The sequence below is a fragment of the Aulostomus chinensis genome, chromosome 2 (assembly GCF_037954235.1).
Source record: "Aulostomus chinensis isolate RoL2024-O1b breed Wild chromosome 2, RoL_Achi_v1.0, whole genome shotgun sequence".
In the NCBI taxonomy this organism is placed as follows: domain Eukaryota; kingdom Metazoa; phylum Chordata; class Actinopteri; order Syngnathiformes; family Aulostomidae; genus Aulostomus; species Aulostomus chinensis.
Window position 1 is genome coordinate 24,243,664 of NC_141321.1, and position 21,108 is coordinate 24,264,771.

Consider the following 21,108-nt stretch of genomic DNA (forward strand, 5'->3'; position numbering starts at 1 on the left):
GAGAGAGAGAGAGAGAGAGAGAGAGAGAGAGACGGGGAGAGGAAGGGATGCAGACAGAAGAGGGAGATTTGGTCGACCTGTCGGGCTTTCTCATGTCATATTTCTGCCCTGAGGGCCTGACCTTTGTGTCTCTGTCTGGAAAATAGCCTGGAAGAGCTGAAATGGCAGATCGGGACACTGCGTTCTGGAAAATACTTGGACTGCTGCTGCATGAAAGAAAGAAAAACTGATGGGAAAAAAAGAGAATCATTCATTTTCTTTTCCGTGTGACTGTCAGAAAGGAAGTGAGGAGTAGAGGAAGGCTTGTATATGCTGAGCAATCTAACAACCAGGGGTGGACAGTGAGGATTTACACGTAATTATACTGTAAGGGTTGGAGAGAAAGGCAAAGAGCAGAGAGGAGATAATAGGAGAGGAAAGGGGGAGGAGAGTGTGGAGAGTACAGAGCAGAGACGTGGAGAGGACGAGGAGAGACATGAAGAAGAACAGAGGAGGCAAGAGAGAAGGAGGAGAGGAGACTTCTGATTGGCATCACTGAAATGTAAGTATAACAGTGTTCGCGAAGACTTTTAAGTAATGATACTGCTGGTGATGTCATGATGGAAGTTTAATATAGTTCCTATAGTGACTATACTATAGTTAGTGTAGTTTACTGCCCTTCTTACGTTCCTCCTCACATGACCTGCTTCCTCTCAACCATCTTTACACGCTCTTGCTCTATATTTCTCCTCCGTGTTTCTAATTCTGTCTCTGCAGGTTGTGTTGAATAGTAAGAGTAGAGAGGAGGGAAAGGCCAGTGTCAAATCACATTCGCGTTACACACACTTGCAGAGGGAGGAATACAGTGACAGTGTGATGAGCATGTGGATGAAACCAGATCAGACAGGGAGCAAAAGTGTCTCAGAGTGTCTGTTGGCATGCTGCATTTGGTAAACAAGAAGGCTAGAATGGTTTTGCCACATGGGATGGCAACAAGACAACTGCCTACATTGCAACTTTTCTGTGGTTTAAAACATTTTTCATGCTTTCTGGTTCATTCAGTGGTCCGTGTGGCTCAGACCATGTGTAATACATAGTTAAGGGTTGTGGGAATAATGCTCTCTGGTGCGGAGATGAGAAGATAAACTCCACTCCTATATTTGTAAGTAAATATGAAGCCAAAGAGAGTAGTTTACTCAGCTTAGCAAACAGCTATTTTTGCTCTTTGCAAAAATCAGAAAATCAGCTGATTTGCATAACTAAAGTTTCATAAATAACACACGATTTGTTCTCTATTTCACAAACACACAACTAATTATTTCAGGGGTTACACTGTTCCCTACCAGTGAAGATTCAAGGAAGTCCCTGTGCAGTCTGTAAAAAAGATGATAATGTGATATTTTTATATCTTGGGAGATATAAAACATTAGCATGAAGGTTTTAGAGGTGTTTGTTGGTGGAACCATGGGGGATTTTCATGAACCGTCATGAATGATAATAATCTATCTATCTATCTATCTATCTATCTATCTATCTATCTATCTATCTGTCTATCTGTCTATCTATCTATCTATCTATCTATCTATCTATCTATCTATCTATCTATCTATCTATCTATCTATCTATCTGTCTGTCTATCTATCTATCTATCTATCTGTCTATCTATCTATCTATCTGTCTATCTGTCTATCTGTCTATCTATCTATCTATCTATCTATCTATCTATCTGTCTATCTGTCTATCTATCTATCTATCTATCTATCTATCTATCTATCTATCTATCTATCTATCTACTGTCTCACCTGGCAGGAGGAAGAGTGCAGTGAAGTACTGTAATTACAATTAAAGTAGCAACTTGGACTTTTAAACAGCCACATTTCATGCCAACATGTTTATGACCTATGTAAGCTCCAAACGAGACCCGACACACTGTATAGTGCTAGTAAAGCTAGTGTTTAGCTTAGTATCTCCAAGAAGTCAAATAAAATGAAAATGACAAAATTCGGGCAATTGAGAATGCAATATGGTTGTGGGCTGTTTTTGTTGCAAAGCTGCATATCTCACCATTGCCACGCCTCTGTAACAGTTACCAACATGCTGTGCAGGCAGAAGCACAGCAGCCCCCATGGGGTTTGGCCTCCTGACGAGCATGTCCACCTCCAGTCTCGTCCAGTGTTGGATGGTGTCATGATCTAGCAGTTCTCTCACAAAAGCAGTGTTCATTCTGCTAAACCTTCCTTCTTTTGACCAGAGGGGCCACTATAGTTAACAACACCTGAATGGTCATAGCAGCTGCTTTAAAGATTTCTTGTAAAATACTTCCTGATTGACAGTCAGATCGTGTAAACAGGAGCAAGATCCCCTCATGTCCATCAGTGTCAACAAATCTGATTCTGGCTGTGTAATACAATGAGCTGGCTGCAGGCCAAGTGTCTCATACCAATGTACTTGCGTAAGCGTGATGTTCAGCTGCCTGACAGTATGAAGTGGCTTTTACCTGTTACACTGATGGATGGCTACCTGGTCTGTTGCATGATCTCCCCTGTTGATGCTGCTTTTAACTATAGACTGATGAGTCAAAGGGATCAAAACCATTTCTACAAAGTAAACTGTACAATAGTAATCAGATTCATTTTCATTTCCAAAAGCAAGTTGACATGATTTTTTTTTTTTATTACTCTAACAAGCCAAATGGTCAAATCCTAAAGGCAGAAGTGGAGAGGAAGGAAGAGAGAGGGGAGGGGAGGAAGGGCAGCCATGTCCTGCAGCATTTACACACAACATCACAAAACCACCCTGACAGTCTGTGAATTTAGAATTTGCTCTGAGGATGTGTTGTGTTTGTTTGCGTTATGTGGCACTCCACTGTCGTGTTTTGTTGTTGTGTTGCTTCCTGTTACTTGCAAACTTAGTGTGTCACCTTTTGACTGCTTTTTTGTTTGTGTAACATAATTACACGCATCTGGAGTATGTTTTTATGGGAATAGTTAAGAGAAATTTGCCACATATTTAAAGAATGACAAACCAAAATACCAGATTTGTTCTTTGGTGTGATCTCAGGTTCGAGCCATCAGGACGAGTGCTGCTCCTTCTGTTTCACTGTTTTTACTGCTGACATCCTCCTCAGAAATTAGGCCAGTTTGATCTTCTCACACAGTTTCATCCATTTTTTATCTGCTCTAGTTTATCTTCTACTGGCTTTTAGCACTTCATAGTGTTAGACTACAACATGTTACACATTTGTTGTGTTTTAAAGGCTTAAATACTTCATGGCTCATTTTTAAATAGCGTGTTTCTATGAGTTGATATCCGATCGGGACTTTATGAAAGGTTACATTGGAAAGAAGACAAAACAAACTTCGCCTAAAGCAATCACAAGCAATCACTGAGAAAAAGTCACACAATATGTGGTTAAAAATGTGTTGATTGATGGATGGATGGATGGATGGATGGATGGATGAATGGATGGATGGATCCATGAAAGCAGTCAGAGATCAAACTCAGAGAGGTTATGTTATGTCAGACAAAAATCTTCAGCTCAAGTCACAACCGTAGGATAGTTTGGACTTGGAGTGTTACTCATGTTTTCTTGTACCAAATACATTAAATGAGTAACACAGACACAGACACACACACACACACACACACACACACACACACACACACACACACACACACACACACACACACACACACACACACCCACACAAAAGTAATAACATGGAGGGCATGTGTGAGCATTTAAGAGACTTCTACATGTCTAGACAGTATAAAACTATTTGTCTCCAAATATACTCTACATTTATCTTGACATGCAAACTACTTGCAACATAGTTTATGAGTGTAGCGCACATACCCTCATAATAAATAAAATATGTTCAGCCTCAAGGTGATTATGACAGAAACCAGGAATTTGACTCATGGGCAGGGATCAGAATTGGAGGCCAAAAAAGATTGGACCTGTCTTTAATAGATAATGAGGGCAACCAGTGCAATTAGGGGCAGGCAGTAAATAAAGTCCATTAACTTGCAGGAGTTGAAGCGCAGATGATAAAGCAGCGAGACAAACAAGGCCAACATGGGGCGAGACAGAAGGTCAAACCAAGAGACGATCACAAAGACAAACATCAGCAAGCAATAGCCAGAAAACTGACCCCAACCCAAACCAAAGACCAGGAGTAACATCAACACGTTAGTGTAGCACCACGAAATAAAAACATTTGTCTATTTAAATACATACAGAGAGAATTGCTGCAATGTTGTTACACTTCAACCACTTTACTTTGGATTATTCACTGAATGAATGCCACGTGAAGTAGCTTCCTTTGAAACTGATGCCAAGCAAAAGCACAACGTCACAATTTCTTTTGTTACAATCTTCAGTGAAGATGTCTCACTGAGAGTCCAGGTTCAGAGTGTGAGTCCAACCTGAGTGGGAATGAACCCGCAGGATCAGCCTCTACTTGATCTGATGGCTTTACAAACAGAAGATTGGTGGTAATTTGTTGCCACCTGGTGGTTAAATATAATCATCACAATAAAAGTGATGGGCAATTTGTCCTCACTACGTTCATTTAAACACAAGTCGTTAACAGGAAATAACAGCATTATGACTGTCAGTTTATGAAAGTCTGACCTTTCGTCCATCCAGACGTATGTCCATCCCATTCTCTTCCATATGACACCCTTGAGAGACTTTATTCAAATACAATTCTAACATTCAATCAGATGCATGGATGAACTGAATTTTGCTAGTCAGAGGTCAAAGATCAAGGTGACTCTGACAGAGCCATACAAGCTTAATACAGCAAGGGGTGTTTTAAGACCACACGTGTCCTGTAATCGGTACTCAGTCGTTCAGTTATAACTACAAGTTCTTTGAAATAGCCTGAATAGTTACACTCTTATTCCACAACTTCCTGTTTCCAAGTGACTACATAAAATTACTGGTATGTTCTGTACAGGCACATAGAGGATTACACCAAAAGGATGCGATAATTACCCTACAAGTTCTGGTTGGAAATCCAAAGCAGAATCCTCTTTTATTACAGAGCAGCTCAATACTGTTATATAGCACTTTATCATTTTAATTTGCAATGTCGGTAAAACATAATAAGCATTGTTATGATGCATATAAACTTTTGATAACATTGCGTTTATATTTTATTTTATAATGCACTGTATTATAGCTTGGTTGGAATGTTTGATCAATGCACAGTATTTGTCTCTAATTAGCCCATAACTTCTACATGGAAGACATATTTTATAGTTCTTCTTCTTCATTCCTGCCTCTGTTTAAACCTCCATTCCTTCTCTCTCTATCACGCCCCCCCCCCGTCCTCTTTCTCTTGTGTTGTCCTTTCATCACCTCTTCTGCAGTGAGGACATCAGTATGAAATCAAGAGTGCAGTAAGCTCAACTCAATGTGAAATCATGAGTGCGCCAACGACAGGGAGCCCAAATGCGGAGGTGATGGTGGTCTCCCAGGAGATGGCATTGCTTAGCAACATCCTGGCAGCTTACACCTTCATTGCAGGTAGGTCACGTCAGACATACTGCCATGTGTGACTGTGTGTGTTCAACAAAACTCAGCCAAACAGGCATATCTTAATATCTATTCACTGGACAGCTCATTCAGTAAACCTGTACTAAATAATAATATCCAATTCAGCAGCTCTGCCGGGAATTCTACTTTGCGTTGATACTGTAAGAAATGTAATAATTCTATTTTGTGTTTATCTTTGCGTTTAAAAAAAATCATTGTGAGAGTGTACTCAAGAGGCCGGTCAGTGTATTTTCTCTCAGTTTAAAGACTAAACATTTGTAAGGAGGAGGACTGGCGGCTCGATCGGTCAAAATTACCCTGAGTGAGAGAGCCCCGGTTCCTCCTGGTTGTGAGGTCATTGTACCTGACATGCGAGCTCACTGCTGTACCTATACTGTCACTAAACCTGAGGAATTAGGAACAAATAAGCTGACTTGTTTACTTTTGAGAAACAGGAACAAACAAGACAGGTAGCAATTACTAACGGTCTTAGAAATGTGTTAAATGAGGAAAAGAAAAATCAAATCTTGAATTTCTTGTTTCATGATCTGGTTATCCTCTTTCTCTCATAGACCAACCGGAGAGGACAGCACTGGTGTTTCTGAGTGGTGTGTGTGTTGGTCTCCTTGTCACACTCTGCGCCATCGTCTTCCAGATACACTGTCGAGCTGACTGCCACTATGGCAACAGCAACCATCCTCATCATCGCCACAGGAAAAGGCAACAGCACAGTCACCTCAGCTGTCAGCTCCAACAGCCTCTTGACAGTAATCCAGACAACATGGCGGTTGTTCCGTCTGGAGGCTCTCGGCCTACTGGGGACAGCGAGGCAGAGGACTGGGACGAGAGTGCTGACCTGACGGCACGGAGACGTAGACGCTTTGAGAGGGCTCTGCTGCACGCTGGCATGTTTACATCAGCAGAGGGTATATCTCTCTCTCTCTCTCTCTCTCCCTTTCTCTCTCTCTCTCTCTCTCTCTAAATATGTTTCTATACAGAGATTTTAAGATGAAACAAATCAGACATAGTTAACCAAATCAGAGCTGTCAGCACATTCTGCTTCCAATTCCTCATTTTTTAATTTCATTTTTATCATTTTGTTTTGTTCCATTGTGTTGTTTACTCAGTTATCGATATCGATATCTAAATATTTTTCACATGGATGTATGAGCATGACCATACTTGATGCTCTCTGCTCTCTGAGCAATGCCATCAGACACAAACGCTCCTCCTTAAAAATAGAAAGTCCCCTCAGTGGTGATGTGACTTGATGTTGATGTGAATGGAAATTCTGTGGGTGTGTTTTAACCTGTTTGTCCTGCTTATGTTTGTGTGTATCTGTGTGTACGTGTGTGTTTGTGTTTGTGTCATCAGAACTTGACCGGGCCCAGCGGCTAGAAGAGCGCGAAAGGATTCTCAGAGAGATCTGGATGAACGGACAACCAGACATCAGTACTGTCACTCAAAGCCTGAACAGATATTACTGACAAATGTCCCAGCAGAGAGACAGACAGAGTAGGACACAGACTGACGGGCCAAATGGATAAAGAGCAACAAATAGCAAAACATTCCATCAGCTCGCAAGGTGAATATACTGACAGACAGGCTGCACTGACCAAAGAGACTCTTTTACACCAAACTCTTACTGCCAGGAGCCTCTCACGCTATCGTTGTGATGTCGTTGTCTGCAGTTAAAGGACTGCATGTCAGGACGCCCTGAACAAGCAACAAGTGAAGACACAGTAGACACATTTGGGGGTCTGATCCTGTGCCTGGAGAGAAAGCAGCTAATGGTGGTCAAAATTTATCAACACATCTGGAAAGAAAGCCAGGCTACAATAATAATAATAATAATAATAATAATAATAATAATACATTGTATAGCACTCTTAAAAGCACATGCATACATACACAAATACTTCAAAGATAAAATTGAAACTAAAACTAAACAGATCACTCTAAAAGTGAACAGGAGGGAATTAAATTCTGAAAAGGCTAATATAGAAATGATTTGAGCTACAGATTCAGCAGATGAGGAGGATTTTCTGATGTGTTGGAGGAATAATGGCTCATCATCACAATCACTTCTGGTTTTAAAACCAGAACAGAAAGAAGACCTTGAACAGATCAGATTATGTGGGACGAGTATGATTTTGAAGTGATGTGCGACCACTGGTTTAGTGTTTGTTAACGACCTAATTGCTGATTTTTGCAAATAAAATTAAAAAAGAATGAACGAAGAATAAAAACCATGGAGGTACACAAGGGACAAAACAAGGTTTGAAAGTGAATTCATGCACAAAGTAAAACAAAAACAATCAGTCTGAGCACAGGTAAGTACTGACAATATGAACACTACCAGAAGAATATTAACAACTACACAAAGGGAGAACATGAAAATGAATACCAGAAAACCAAAACCCACTTCCTTAGACTAATGGGATGTTACCCAAATGCAGTTCAACTGGAGCTTTAATTTTGAGTTACACTTTTTAAAGCACCATACAGCATTTTTTTTGTAAGGATAACCAACAGTTCTAACACCATTTTGATTGTACACCCTTTTTCATTCCTTCTTTGGTCTCTGTTTCTTCAGAAGTTGTGTGAGTTATGTAACTGGCTGTTAGCGACCGCATTTCGAGTCACACAAAACTACAGTGGGTCCAGAATGATTGCCACGGTAATGAGATTAATGATAATCTGAAGGATGTCACAGTAAAACCAAAAGTCTTTTTACTTCGTGTTAAAACTTCTTCTTTTTTTTCCCCTCTGTCCCAGGCTTGTTGTCAAAATCACTGTATCACTCAAATAATGTTAGAACAGTGTATTTTTTTCTTAAATGAACAGACTTGAACGAACCAGCATCCTGTACTTTACCACTCGTACCAGCAGAGGTCACTGCTGCTCAGCAAATCTACATAATGTTGCTTTAAATGGTGCTTCTGAGAAACATGGAGCTGGTGCGAAGAAGCATCATGGAGGCTGCAGCGACGTTGCAGTTAATACGTTTACATGTTCAAATCATGGTGGTAGCTACTGTGTTGTTACTTTGAAACCTTTGAAACGGATCAACATCTCTGACATGGAAACTTAAATGAAAGAAAAATAAGAGGTGTTTAAAAAAAAAGAAACAATTACAGAAGTTTACATGAGAACAGAATGGTGAATTCATACTGGTGCTTTTATTACTTTTGTCTCACCAAAATGGACTGAATGCATACTAAAAGGACACTGGTGGCTGATGAGACAGTTGAGACATCGAGGATAGAAGTTTGTTAGATGCATCTGTAGACTGGTGATTTTTCACTTGTAGATGTGTTGTTGCTTTTTTATTTGCCCTCTGTGACAATGCTGGAAGACACTTCCATTCTATAATTTTATTCAAATTTGTTCTGTGAATATTGTACAACTGAATAAAGAATCTAAGTGGTTATTGCTGGTGCTGTGGTGACTTGCAGGCTGCCTGAATGCTGAATAATAATTTTTAAAAAGCAAATTACCTCCTTATCCTAATATTCAGCTAAAAACAAATGTATCTATTTAAAAATGTTACTGATTGATTCAGTTCTGAATCAAATGTATTCAAGGCAATTTTTTGGGAATTGTACAACAGCACAGCGTTAGAACCGAGCAGTGAGACTGGTAGTGGTAGAATCCCTGCTGTTACTGACCAACTGAATTATGATAGTAGTTCTATTAGCAGGTGGCACAGTAGTGCAGTGGTCAGCACTGTCGCCTCACTGCAAGAAGGTTCCAGGTTTGAGTCCTGGCTCGGGCACAGGATCTTTCTGTGTGGAGTCTGCATGTTCTCCCTGTTCCTGTGTGGGTTCTCTCCAGGCACTATGGCTTCCTCCCACCATCCAAAGACATGCAAATGAGGTCTAGGCTAATTGGATACTTGAATGGTTGTCTGTCTATGTCCTGGCCCTGTGATGGACGGGTGACCTGTCCTGGGTGAACCCCGCCTCTTGCCGAAAGCCGCTGGGATAGGCTCCACCCCCCGACTCTTAACAGGATAAGCGATAGAAAATGGATGGATGAATGGATGGATGTGTTGGCAGGTAACAAAATAGTGTTTCCCACCAGTCAATCAGGCGTTATGTTTTTGGGTTCTTCATCTGTCCAATTTTTCAGTCATGATACGTCACTGGAAGTTGGCTCTGAATAGACTTGAGGATGAACTGACAATATCTTGGTCAATATCATGCACCCAATATATCGCAGGGATACTTTGAGGGACAAGCAACCACTAGAAGTCACAGATGACCTGAAAAAATGTTGGTTGTCAAAGGTCACCATGACACACATGTTGCAGGGCCATAACAGCACAATGCACAGTATTTCTAGAATTGTCTAGTGTTGAACATCCTCTCGGACTATAACCCAGACACTGTCCAAAAGCTTCCTTGCACACAGTTTGACACCTGTCACCTTCTATTGAATCTTGACATATTTTCTTTCATTGAACAATGTGTTATAACCTTGTCCTGTTCACGAGCGTCTGAACCTCCTTTTGTGATGACTTCTTTTGTGGCCCAGTTCAAAAAACCAGGTGTATTGAACATTTTACACTTTCGACAAAAGCTTACAAACTGAAATGTTGAGCTTCAGTTTCCTGATCTAAAATCTTCAGTGAATTCAACATTCTGGGCCGGTGTGAGATCCTGTTGTACCGACTGTGAAAAGTTTTGATTTTTTTTAGGTCTTGCATCTTGTTGAGATACACGAGCATGAGATTATTTTGAAAGTGAGAAACATTTTTCACCTTGACTGAATTTCTTTTTCTGCACGACCAAACCTTAGGGTTCAGCATACAAGCAAACAGGCTCAACTCTGCTCAAGAATATCAGACACAGTAAAGCAAAGGTGGACTACTTAGTGTTTAATTCAGCAGTTGTGCGACGACTCCCCCTAGTGTCAATAAGGCACACCTGCACCACGGCCAGTTCCAGGCCACAATCTGTTCCTCCTATTACTTAGAAGAGATTAAATTATGGCTGCAGCCGAGAAGAAATTAAAATTTTAGCCTATTAAGATTTTCCTGGATTCTAACACGACACCAGATCGTCTTGGATCTTCTATGATAAGGTCACTGACGACTTTGCATCCAGGAAGCGTAGGAGGGTTGGGTGTGTGTGTGTGTGTGTGTGTGTGTGTGTGTGTGTGTGTGTGTGTGTGTGTGTATGATGTGAGCAGTTCATTTACCATTTGAAATGTCACTGTGGATTCAAAAGCCAATTTTATTCAAAACCAAATTGTGTGTGTATTGTGTGAAATTCAAAAATAGTGCAACATATTTACAGGAATAATGCAAGTTAACGTGAGTATGCATTTTCACATACTACTTCACCCAGAAAGTGCGTGTTGCATCTCTACTTTGTGACTCCAGAGCCCAGAGACCCAGAGCCAGCCACGTTTGTTTGATTTTCAAGTTTGTTTTAAAGTCAGATCAAAGAGTTTGTGGGTTAGTGAGCAGCTGGATTAAGAAAATGTGGATACTGGATGATGCACTTGACGGTTTGTAACTGAACATCTTCAGGCCTCTGTCCTGTGTAGTTGCTGACTGTGCGGCTCCATTAGCTTCAAGTTAACATTACATGGCTGGCCTTTGCTGCATTCTGGAAGTAGTGACGCAGCAGCGAAAAAAAAACATCTCAATTGAAGACTCCCATTTGTGAGAACTTGTTAGACATACAGGCTCTGGGTGATGTTTCGCTTTAACCAAAAAAAAAAACCTATGGGTTTACCAAGGGTAACAAATGAGTCTGAAAGCACCGCTGCACGGATTATTAACCGAGAATCTCCTTGTTTTTAGTTTGAAAAAAAAAAAAAAGCAAAAAACTCCCCAAAAATCAAAAGAAAAGAAAAACCGAATTCAACATTGTTACAAAACTTGTCAAACGTGTATACTTGCTGCCAGTGTATTCAGGGTCACAGAGAGTGGCCCTTGTCTCAACTGTCAGTCTGACAACGGGGCGATAAACCATAAAGAGAGCAAAGGTCGAACCATTACAACTAATAGAATCACACAAATGGAAACTCTCGCAATCATTGCTTTGATTTGGCGTTTCACAGTTTTGTTTTCACGAATTAAATAAATTCATGTGACTTTAATGAAATAGAAATGAGCCTGATGTAACACTGTTACTTCATCCCACCCACAGTATTTTAGGAGGAACAGGTTCTGAGAAAAATCGCTGCAGACCAAACCCGACCAGTGAAATAAAACAACCTCAGGCAACCTGGCGGGGCTCAGCATCACCGGTGCTATCGCTTTAACGGGTCGGGCGGGGACGTCGGGACACCGCGCTCCAGGAGCGGGTTGCTGCAGTTGGACCGTCTGGAATTGGATCAGAACAGCGGCCCGTTTTATCCACTGATCAGCTCCGACCGACGGCACCCGAGCCGTTAACTCCGCTATGAGGGACTACACGCCGACTCCGAGCCACGGAGGCGCCTGCATGCCCTGCTGCCAAGTTTGCGTCTTTGCCTTTACCGCATTTCTCATCATTGCAGAGAGGACGGCGCGTGAGTCCTACCTGGGATACACACACGCACACGCACACACACATATAGACACACGAGGACACTCATCAACACAGACGCAGGGGGGAATTTAAAAAAAAAAAGCAGCGTGTGTGTTTATATGCTGTGTACGCTATAGTGCATCCCTGGTTGCGTTACAGTTTGACTTTGTTAGCGAGCCCGTGCGCGCGTACGTGAGCGCGTGCTTCTGTGGCCAGTGTACAGATATTTGAGGACCAGAAGACCAGAGCGACACAGGACAGGACAGCTCGCTGGTGCGGAGTAATCAGACACGGTTGGTTGGTATTTACATCCGCAGTAATCCAACATTCGAAGTTGAACACATTTGTTCGGACTTCTTATGAATAATAGAGTCCGAGCAGACCGCAGGCAGCATCGGCGCGCCGCTTCTTGCCTGTATTTGCACCCTGCACGAAACTGCAGACTCATAGTTGTCTCCTTCCTGACACACCTGCATCACTCCAGGTTTTGCATGGTCCTGAATAACAACACAACAAAGCCCATGTTAACACATTTCAGCGCCCTTTTTTTTTTGGAACGTGCATGAATGGAAGAGGGGATGGGCGTACCCCAAGATGGGGCCTAGTTCTCCCGGACAGCCCGCCTGTTTGGCGGTTTGAAGGTTCAGATTTCATGTTCGGAGGGAGGGAGCTGCAGCAGCGGTGTGATGGGGAGTAGAGGAGATACACTGGTAGCTTTATTGTCAGTAAACCAGATGGTATGAAGTGTCTAACATCGAAAAAAATGCTACACAAACACTACTTCATCTTATAATACATTCATAAATTAGCTATAAGCTGAAATTATTGCATTTATTGCCATTCATAAGCTTTATACTCAGTTATAAGCCGTTTACCCACCTCCTGACAACTCATCAGGAAAATCCTCCCTTACATAATAGTTTCTTTTTCAGGAACAGTTCATCAGTGAGAGGCCGAATGTTTAACCCACTATCCATCTGTTCATAAATCTTAGCACCTGCAAGTTTGATTTTCATTAACAAATTTGATTTTAATTCTTGACCCACAGTATTCTTAACCTTAACCCGGGATAAACACGTGGAAATACATATTTCTTAAATAAAAGTGCGAACGGTGTATGAGTAACCGCAAAATATTTGTTGCATGGAAAAATTTTTATGAAAGGATTTGTATCGATCGTGTGCTTTTCTATACCGTTCTACAGCATCGTAAACAGATGGAACAACAGCAACAGTTTTCAATTCTGATGTTTACGTTTGACGCAGTTCACTTGTGTGTTTTACCTCTTTTTCCAGTGATCTACTGCTTCGTCTACTATCTGTGGGTGGGTCACAACTACTGCTATGCTCACCTCGCTGGCTTCACTGCACTCTTCCTCCTGCCAGGTGAGACAGTGGAAAGAAAGAAAGAAAGATAGATAGATAAATAGATAGATAGATTAAAATTGTCATTCTGTGTTTTTCAGGTTGGTTTCCTCAGTGGCTCAGCTATCTGTGGTACCTGTCAGATGGACGCATCCGCAGAAAATCTCTCACCTGGACTCACATACTGCACCTGGGCATCTTCAAAAGGTGGGTCAACTTTAATCATGTATGTAATGACACATATGTTGAAATTCACCACCCCACCCCCCACTGTGCCCTCCCACAGGCTGTGGGAGTGTATGCGACTGCCAGACATGGATGTGTATGGTGAGATCATGCAGCAGGCTGATGTATCGGCCCTTCGTCTCTTCGAAGCCTTGGTGGTCACTCTGCCTGAGACCCTCCTGCACACCTACGTGCTCATCTGCACTGATATAGGAATCAAATCCCCAGGTAGAAAAGATCAGGCCTTGGAAGAGTTGTACAATTTTGTGTTTGACAGTAGTGAGAGTTTGTCCGTTATTTGTTGGCTCCATCTGACAAGGCGACGTGTAGCTGTTTCTTCATGTGATCATTACTTCTACTAACAGAGTATCGATTTGCTTGTTCGATCCGGGGAGGATGGCAAATAAGTGTTTTTCCTGAAAAGTTGGCATGGCAAATAAAAAAAAATGCAGTTATTCATTATGTGAAGAATGTGTTAAGTCACATGCGTTTTCTTTCCCTCCCTCCCTCCCTCCTTCTCTCTCTTCTCTCCAGCCTCCGTGTGTTTTGCTGTGTGTTTGTTATCTCTGGCCTGGGCTTTGGTCCTCTATGCGCGAGCCTGTACGCTCATCAGACCAGGACATCTACAGATGACCCCCGCTGGCATTCTCTGTCGACTACTGTGGAGGGTGAACACATTGAATATACAGTTGTGTGATTGTATTGCTTTTTTTAGATGTGTTGTTGACATAAACCGTGACTTTCTCTGCCTGCAGGTCAGTATGTTGGGATCTCGATTTGCTGTTCTCTTGCTTTTCACACGCATCTTCAAACAGTGGATTCTAGGTGTTATTGGTGAGTCTGGGGACGGGTGTGTTATCTCATGATGATAGGAATAATTATTATTATTATGAGGTTGCACAGAAAAGAAAAGTCCTGTTAATTGTGTGTGTGTGTGTGTTTGTGTGTAAGGGGTGCATTGGCTGGGTGCAACTTTCTGGATGGTGTCTCAGCAGACTGACATCATTCGTTCGACTAATCGATGGAGGCTCTTCAACCTCATTCTCGGAGCCATTCATATCTTCTTTTTCCTCAATGTGAAATATGGTCAATCCCGATACCGCATGGCTGGGTTCTACCTGGTACGTGTGTGTATATTTGTACTTTAACACTTATTATGCTTAGTATTACTTTCATGTACTTTCTTTGTGGACACATACCTCTGCCAAGGTGAACTTTCTGCCCCTTCCACTCTTGTGCTCAGGAAGAAAGGAAACGTGATTTCCCGTTGCCACCTAGTGACACTATGGCTTGTCTGCTCCAAAATTTAGTAGTTTGTTTTTTGGTTGATTCTTTATCCCTCGACCAAGTTTGATGTAAATCGCCCTCATAGTTTTTGCATAATCCTGCTAACAGACACACAAATACATCCTTGGTGGGTGTAATAATATTTGTTGTCCATCCCTTTTTTTGCTTGTTCACACAAAATTGTCACCTCTGCACCTTCAGTCTGACATGACCTCACCAGAGACAAACGTTTTGTTGATTATTCCGATTGAAATTGATGCATATACATGCTGATCATTTTTCACCTGTCCTTTACTGGAAATCACACACCAATCAGGGAACCTGGCAGAGTTGTCAGATTCAAAGGTCTCAACCCAGGCAATCACGCAGCCTCTAGTCCGTGTTAGAGTGCTGAGAGCTGCACTAACGGTAAACCTGTGGGATTCATTCAGGGGTGTAATTTGAAAAAAAAATCTGTGACACATTGAATACATGAAGTAATTAAGTAGGAGCCAGCCAAATCTTTTTTGTGTGTTGAAGGTGCTTTTTAAAAGGCAAAAAAATGTTCTGGTTTTGAGCATAGCTTTGATAACTGCCAGCTGGCGACCGAGTGGCTCTCGTGAGATGTCAGGATTTGAGTTAAGATAATAGTTGTTTTACTTTACGTAAGACGTCTATCAGTCTGATACGCAAGACAAACAACCTTTGACAATTCTTCTTCAGGTCATGTTTTTAGAGAACGCATTTCTTCTTCTGGCCTCCTCCTGGTTGTTTACCATGATATCATGGGATACTGTGGGCATCCCGGCTGCAGTGTTCTGCAGCTTCCTCATCGGTAAGATACACAGCACCATTCATAATGTATTCACCTATACATGCATTTTTCCTTTGTTCAAGTTCATTTTCTGTGGTTGCTCACTTGAAATATCTCTTTATTCATTTTGTAGCTGTAGTTGGGCTACAGAGTTTCCTGCTCCGTATAGCTTGATTTTGCTTGGTTATGAAAAAAATAAAAACATTTGAATTTGCTAAAGTAAAGTTTATCTACACTCACCATGAATAGCAGACAATGACAGTCAAGGTTCTGATCGAGAGTCATCTCAGTCTGAGATCCTGACTGTTTTGGTGGTAAATCATGTTTTTGTTTTTCTTTCCTGTTAGGTTACATTATTTAAGGTAACTTCCTGATACGGCCAAAAATCAGAATGCTGACTTTAGTCTGAATGACTGGAATGCCTTATCAGTGTTTACTGATCAACCAGTTTTTTTTTGTCTGTAGATTGATTTTTATCTAAGCTATGATATATAAATTCAGTCAGTCAGTTAGTTGAAAAAGTAGCTTTCACTAAAAAAAAAAACACAATTAATTTACGTGAGAAGAGTGAGAGATGAAGTCATATGTTTCTCCCAGCTCAGAGGCTGCTCTTACAAATAGAGAAAAGGAAGATAGACTTAGTCAAAGAAGGTGTCAGTTCTTAAACATCTTCAATACTGGGTTTGTCCCTTTAAAGCTGCTCTTAACTGGTTTCAATCGTATACTACACAGCGATTATTTATGTTGGTCAAGTCGTAAAGAATCATATCTTTTGGTTTTGCACAGAGAAACTGTCTTATTTCCCCTTCGGAAAGCAGCAGTTTATTCCATCCTTCATCATGTATTCTCACATTGCCTTTTCTACAGTTGTTGAAAGTAAAAGCGGTCAGCGCAACAATAAGTTATGCAATAGGTTGCACTGGTTCACACAGTGATTATTATTTCCTGTTTTCCTTCTGCTCCTCTTCCTCCAGGTGTGATAGCGTTGGTGCTGTATTACCGTTTCCTGCATCCTAAGTCTTTTGAGATCTTTCAGAGTATTCGCCACAGGGGGATAAGTGGAGCCTGCACAGAGCGTGGATCTACTCTCTCATTGGAGGAGAAAGTCACACCCACTTTCCATCGCCATGCAACACTGTCTGGTGTGTTTTGTAAATCAGTCAATCAATTCATCAATCAATCACTCAATCATGATGTCTATGTCTATTAATCAAATCAGGAGGTGGGACCCTCATGGATCTCCCTCACCAATGGGAGGGCTGGAGGCATCATCACTGGCTGCTGATTCGTTTGGCCCTAAAAACTGGGGATGTAACAAAGATCTGGTCGGCCTATGGAGAGGGAGGCCTGGCTGGACTGATGGGCCTGTCGGAAGAAGTTCACTCCCCTGATGAACCTCACATACCTCAGGTTTGTGGTGTTCCTGCCCTCCTGTGGAATATTTCAGTCAAAAAGATGAACCATAACTGAGTTCTGTCGAACTCTGAAGATTTCCGCCCCAGCAGGATATGTTTTTCCTGGAGATTTAAAACCTCTCTTGTTCTTTTTCAGGTTACACGTGTTCCTGTGCAGGTTCCTCAAATCTCTCAACCAATTCCTCAGCCACCTCCAAAGCCTCCAATCCAAACTCCACAGGCAAGAGCAGTAATCTATCTCTCAGTTTATCAATCATTTTTAGAATGTCTGATTTTGTGTCATGTGACAGACACACTAGTGAGATGAATGAACTGACAAAACATTTAGACCGTAACATTTTTCACTGGGATTATTTTATTTATCTCCAAACACATGTATGTCTTATTTCAAATGAATACAGGAACATAAAGAGCATATTCAGAAGTACAAAAATGTGTAAATCCATGTAACTACAAGGATCAGCCTCCAGGATGGCTATCTGATCATAACTGTAGGGGTCTTTGGTGTGTCAGTCTGAGCCGTCTAATGCCCCCAGGTAAGAGAAATGGTTCAACCAACAAAGCCTCTTCAAACCAGCGCCATAGCCAGACCTGTGAGAAAAGCTCCGCCCACAACATTTCAGGATGTTGGGAAGTTTCCAGAGATCATCCCAGTGCAGGAGGTTATCATGGAAGAGACCACAGAGGATGAGTCCAGCGCTCCACCATCAGAGACAAAAGGTTGTTTCCTGTCAGGAATTCTCATTTCTTTGACCAGAATGATCAATAGACAGCTCTTGTCAGTGTTACGCCTGATCTCATTTGATCACCTGCATGCCCATAGTCCTGAGTCCCACGTCTTGCTTGGCATACACTGTAAGAAATATGTATATTGTTATAAACACACCTTAACTGAATGTGATTTCATTTTCAAAGGTGATGAGGAGTTTCAGAGCGCTGCTTACGGCTCACCTACACTCTCATCTCCTCGGCAACCAGGAAGCTTGCGCCACATTGACAGCAATGCTGCCTCCCTGACTGAGGCCTCCTCATCTGTAGGATCCCTTGACATCAAGACTCCCGGCTGGTCACCTGAGCGACGGTCCCCTCTCCTCCTAGCTTCCCCAGATAAAAAATCAGCAATGCCTGGAGAATCTAGCACTACATTGTATTTCAGCGCAGATGCGCCATCTCCCTCCAGTGGGAGTTATCTCGGCTGGGGCTCTGAGTTGTCACCCATCTCCAGCTACAGAAGTCCATACCGCATCAGGGAGGCTCGTTTCATCGCATCCACACCACGACTGGAGCCTCGAGCTGGGGCAGAAAGTCCAGGTCTTGCCCCTATCATTGTCATCCCTGCTACCCCAGGCACAACACCAGGCACCACCCCTGGAGGAACCCCTGGTGCTTCCACCCCTGTAGCTTCAACTCCAACCACTTCAGCACCTGCTGCTTCAACTCCTGCTGCTACAGCTAATGGTATCGCTACTCCCAACCCTCCGGTCGTTCCACTCACCCCAGTCATCTCCCATGCCCGAAAACAGATGGTCCAGTTTGTGGACAGTAAAGAGAGGGCAGTGTAAGGAGGATGGTTTTAAATGCATTATTATTACAGTTCAGTAATAGTAGTTAATGAAGAACAATCACTATCTGTATCACGAGTGCTATTGAAAGGGAGGTATCTCTTTCTTTGTTTAATTAATCTCTCATCATCATAAACAGAATGGCAAAGTGAATGCAGTGAAGTGTGAAGGCTTATTCAGGCAGTGCAGTGAAATGTGATTGTCTCTGGTGAAAATTCAAGAGTAAGAGCATTATTAAATAATTAATTATGATGGGCTGTAATTAAAGCACAAAGTATAGAACACACATAATATTTGTGTCAGAGTTGGATCCCCATGAAGAAGAGTTTTCTAAATGATGGTGGTAATAAACCAGTTTACAGTATCCATCTCTTCTAAATTGGTTGGGCTAATCAGAAACACGGAAACATACGGTTTGTTAATAACTAGATAACTGATCTACATAACATGCAAATCCAGATGTACATTTAAAGTCAGTGGGCGTCATTCGTGAAATGTTCTTTTCGCACATGTACATGTTCTTCCAATTTTTCGTCTTATAATCAGGAAGTGACGCCTGATGGCTATTTGTAACTCCTTGTAGTCTTTACTTCCTGTCTGGGTTTTCAATTTAGGGTTTTTTGTTTTTTTAAAAAATCCTTTTCTGCATAAAAACAAAATGGTGCTTAAGAACATTTCATGAATGAAGCCCAGTACTTTGTCACTATTTTTACAAAATAAAACAGGACACAGCTGATGTTTACACACTTTACTGTCTATATATTCATGAGACCATCAGACAAACACATGAGAGAAGGTTTAAGGAAGAACATGATGTAATTTGGTTGCTTCTTTTTCCACATTGCAGTGGCAGTTAGCATTTTACCGTACTGAAGTTAATTGCCGAGGGGGGGGGGGGGTGAGTTCAGAATTAATCAAACATGTTGCAGGGGGAGAAATTCTGGATGTGATGTGCTGCTATGAGTTTGCTCACTGCCAGTATTGTGAAATATTATGAATGTTATTTATTTTAATATATGCCACTGTAGTCATACTGTCATCATTCTATTTATGATTATCAGTCTTTCGTGTATCTTTTTTCTTCTTCTCTGTTTCGCTCTTTAAAAAAAATAACTATACAATTTTGGTACATCAGAGCAGTTAAAGCGATATTTCAAACAAAAGTGCAATTTATCAATTACTCACCTATCAATTAATATTCACCAACAACTCATGCAGGGGAAGAAACCCATTTTCATGATTTCAAGCTGTCTACTGATGAGTACTTGATAAGAAAATTGCACTTTTGGGAGGAAGTATTCCATTAAATGCTTCTTCGGCTGCTCATAGTTGAGAATATACTGTAAATTCATTTGAATGTAACAAAATATAAGGAGAAACACGCTTTTAGTAGAGGCAGCTCATCAGCGGCTCTCTGGTAGATGTGTAACTGCATGCTTGTCCATAAGCAGGCTGGACTGTTGAATCTGTTTCCATTGACAAACAGCACGCAATGTTTCAACTCCTGCACACATTATGTGACATAATGCACATGCTTGACTGTATGTGTACGCAACAACAATCAAGCAGCTGATGAAATGTAACTTAGTGCACTCATAAAAAGATTAACACGCTTTAGACTGCAATGGCTTGATGATCACGAATCAGCGCTTTGCCTTCTAGGGGACTTTAGCTGCTGTGCTTCTCACTCATGTGTTATTACAGTATGCTTGGCTTTGCGTACCTGATGTTTATCATAACCCTCGCTAGTGTTCCTAATTTGACTTTTTTTTATACAAATATAATTTTTGTACGATTGATATTTTTGTTTAATTTGGACACTGTTATGAGTGCGTACGAGCACACTGACGTATTTCAAGGTTTTGTGCTGAAGTTTCACGTGATATTGTTTTGTATAGTTTTCACTGACGGACCTGAGTTTGTTTGCTGACTGAGTGTAACATCACCTCGTCACCGGACGGCCTCCATTTATTAACATGCGTCACCTCATCTCTTCAAGAGTTTCCACAGAGTGACTGTGGTTGCTGGTACTGACACATTAACTGTGCTATTGATGTGACAAAATAAAGTCATTCATTATGATGAACAGCTCACCTCGTGCGTTTTGTGTGACCATGTATTATTTTACCCTGAGACTGTGAGCTTTTACACAGGTACTCTAAACAGTGGACCTAGCATGTGGACAGCCTCCGATATTACATAACATTTCTTTAAGATAACCGTATGTTCTTGCTTTCTCTGCATGGTTAACATCAAAAGTGGTCATTTTTTTAAGTCGCATTCACTCTTCCTCAACTTCCTTGGTAAAATTATGATGATTGGTCAGTGTTTTACGTACTCATCCCTTTAAATGTCAGGCGATATGCTGATAAAAGGAAGAGAAAGCAGCCAGAACATCAGATGATCTCAGT

The 21,108-nt window shown here is 41.5% G+C and overlaps 2 protein-coding genes across 3 annotated transcripts; both read left to right on the top strand.

Annotated features, from left to right (window-relative positions):
• Window positions 1-8,951, top strand: eva1ab (eva-1 homolog A, regulator of programmed cell death b). The gene is made up of 4 exons (XM_086195077.1): window positions 1-541; window positions 5,359-5,515; window positions 6,097-6,450; window positions 6,899-8,951. Exons 2-4 carry the CDS (start codon window positions 5,413-5,415, stop codon window positions 7,009-7,011), a joined length of 570 nt encoding a protein of 189 aa, XP_086051203.1. The 5' UTR covers window positions 1-541; window positions 5,359-5,412; the 3' UTR covers window positions 7,012-8,951.
• Window positions 8,952-11,708: 2,757 nt separating this feature from the next.
• Window positions 11,709-19,576, top strand: xkr5b (XK related 5b). 2 transcript variants are annotated; one of them, XM_086186267.1, is made up of 13 exons: window positions 11,709-12,052; window positions 13,347-13,436; window positions 13,517-13,622; window positions 13,702-13,868; window positions 14,175-14,308; window positions 14,396-14,474; window positions 14,592-14,761; window positions 15,630-15,741; window positions 16,695-16,862; window positions 16,940-17,130; window positions 17,272-17,355; window positions 17,672-17,855; window positions 18,051-19,576. In XM_086186267.1, the coding sequence occupies exons 1-13, from the start codon at window positions 11,944-11,946 to the stop codon at window positions 18,695-18,697; spliced, it is 2,241 nt and encodes a 746-aa protein (XP_086042393.1). In that variant the 5' UTR covers window positions 11,709-11,943; the 3' UTR covers window positions 18,698-19,576. The 2 variants fall into 2 exon arrangements, with proteins under 2 accessions (XP_086042393.1, XP_086042403.1); XM_086186277.1 differs by lacking the exon at window positions 11,709-12,052 and adding an exon at window positions 12,162-12,344.
• The last annotated feature ends 1,532 nt before the right edge of the window (window positions 19,577-21,108 follow it).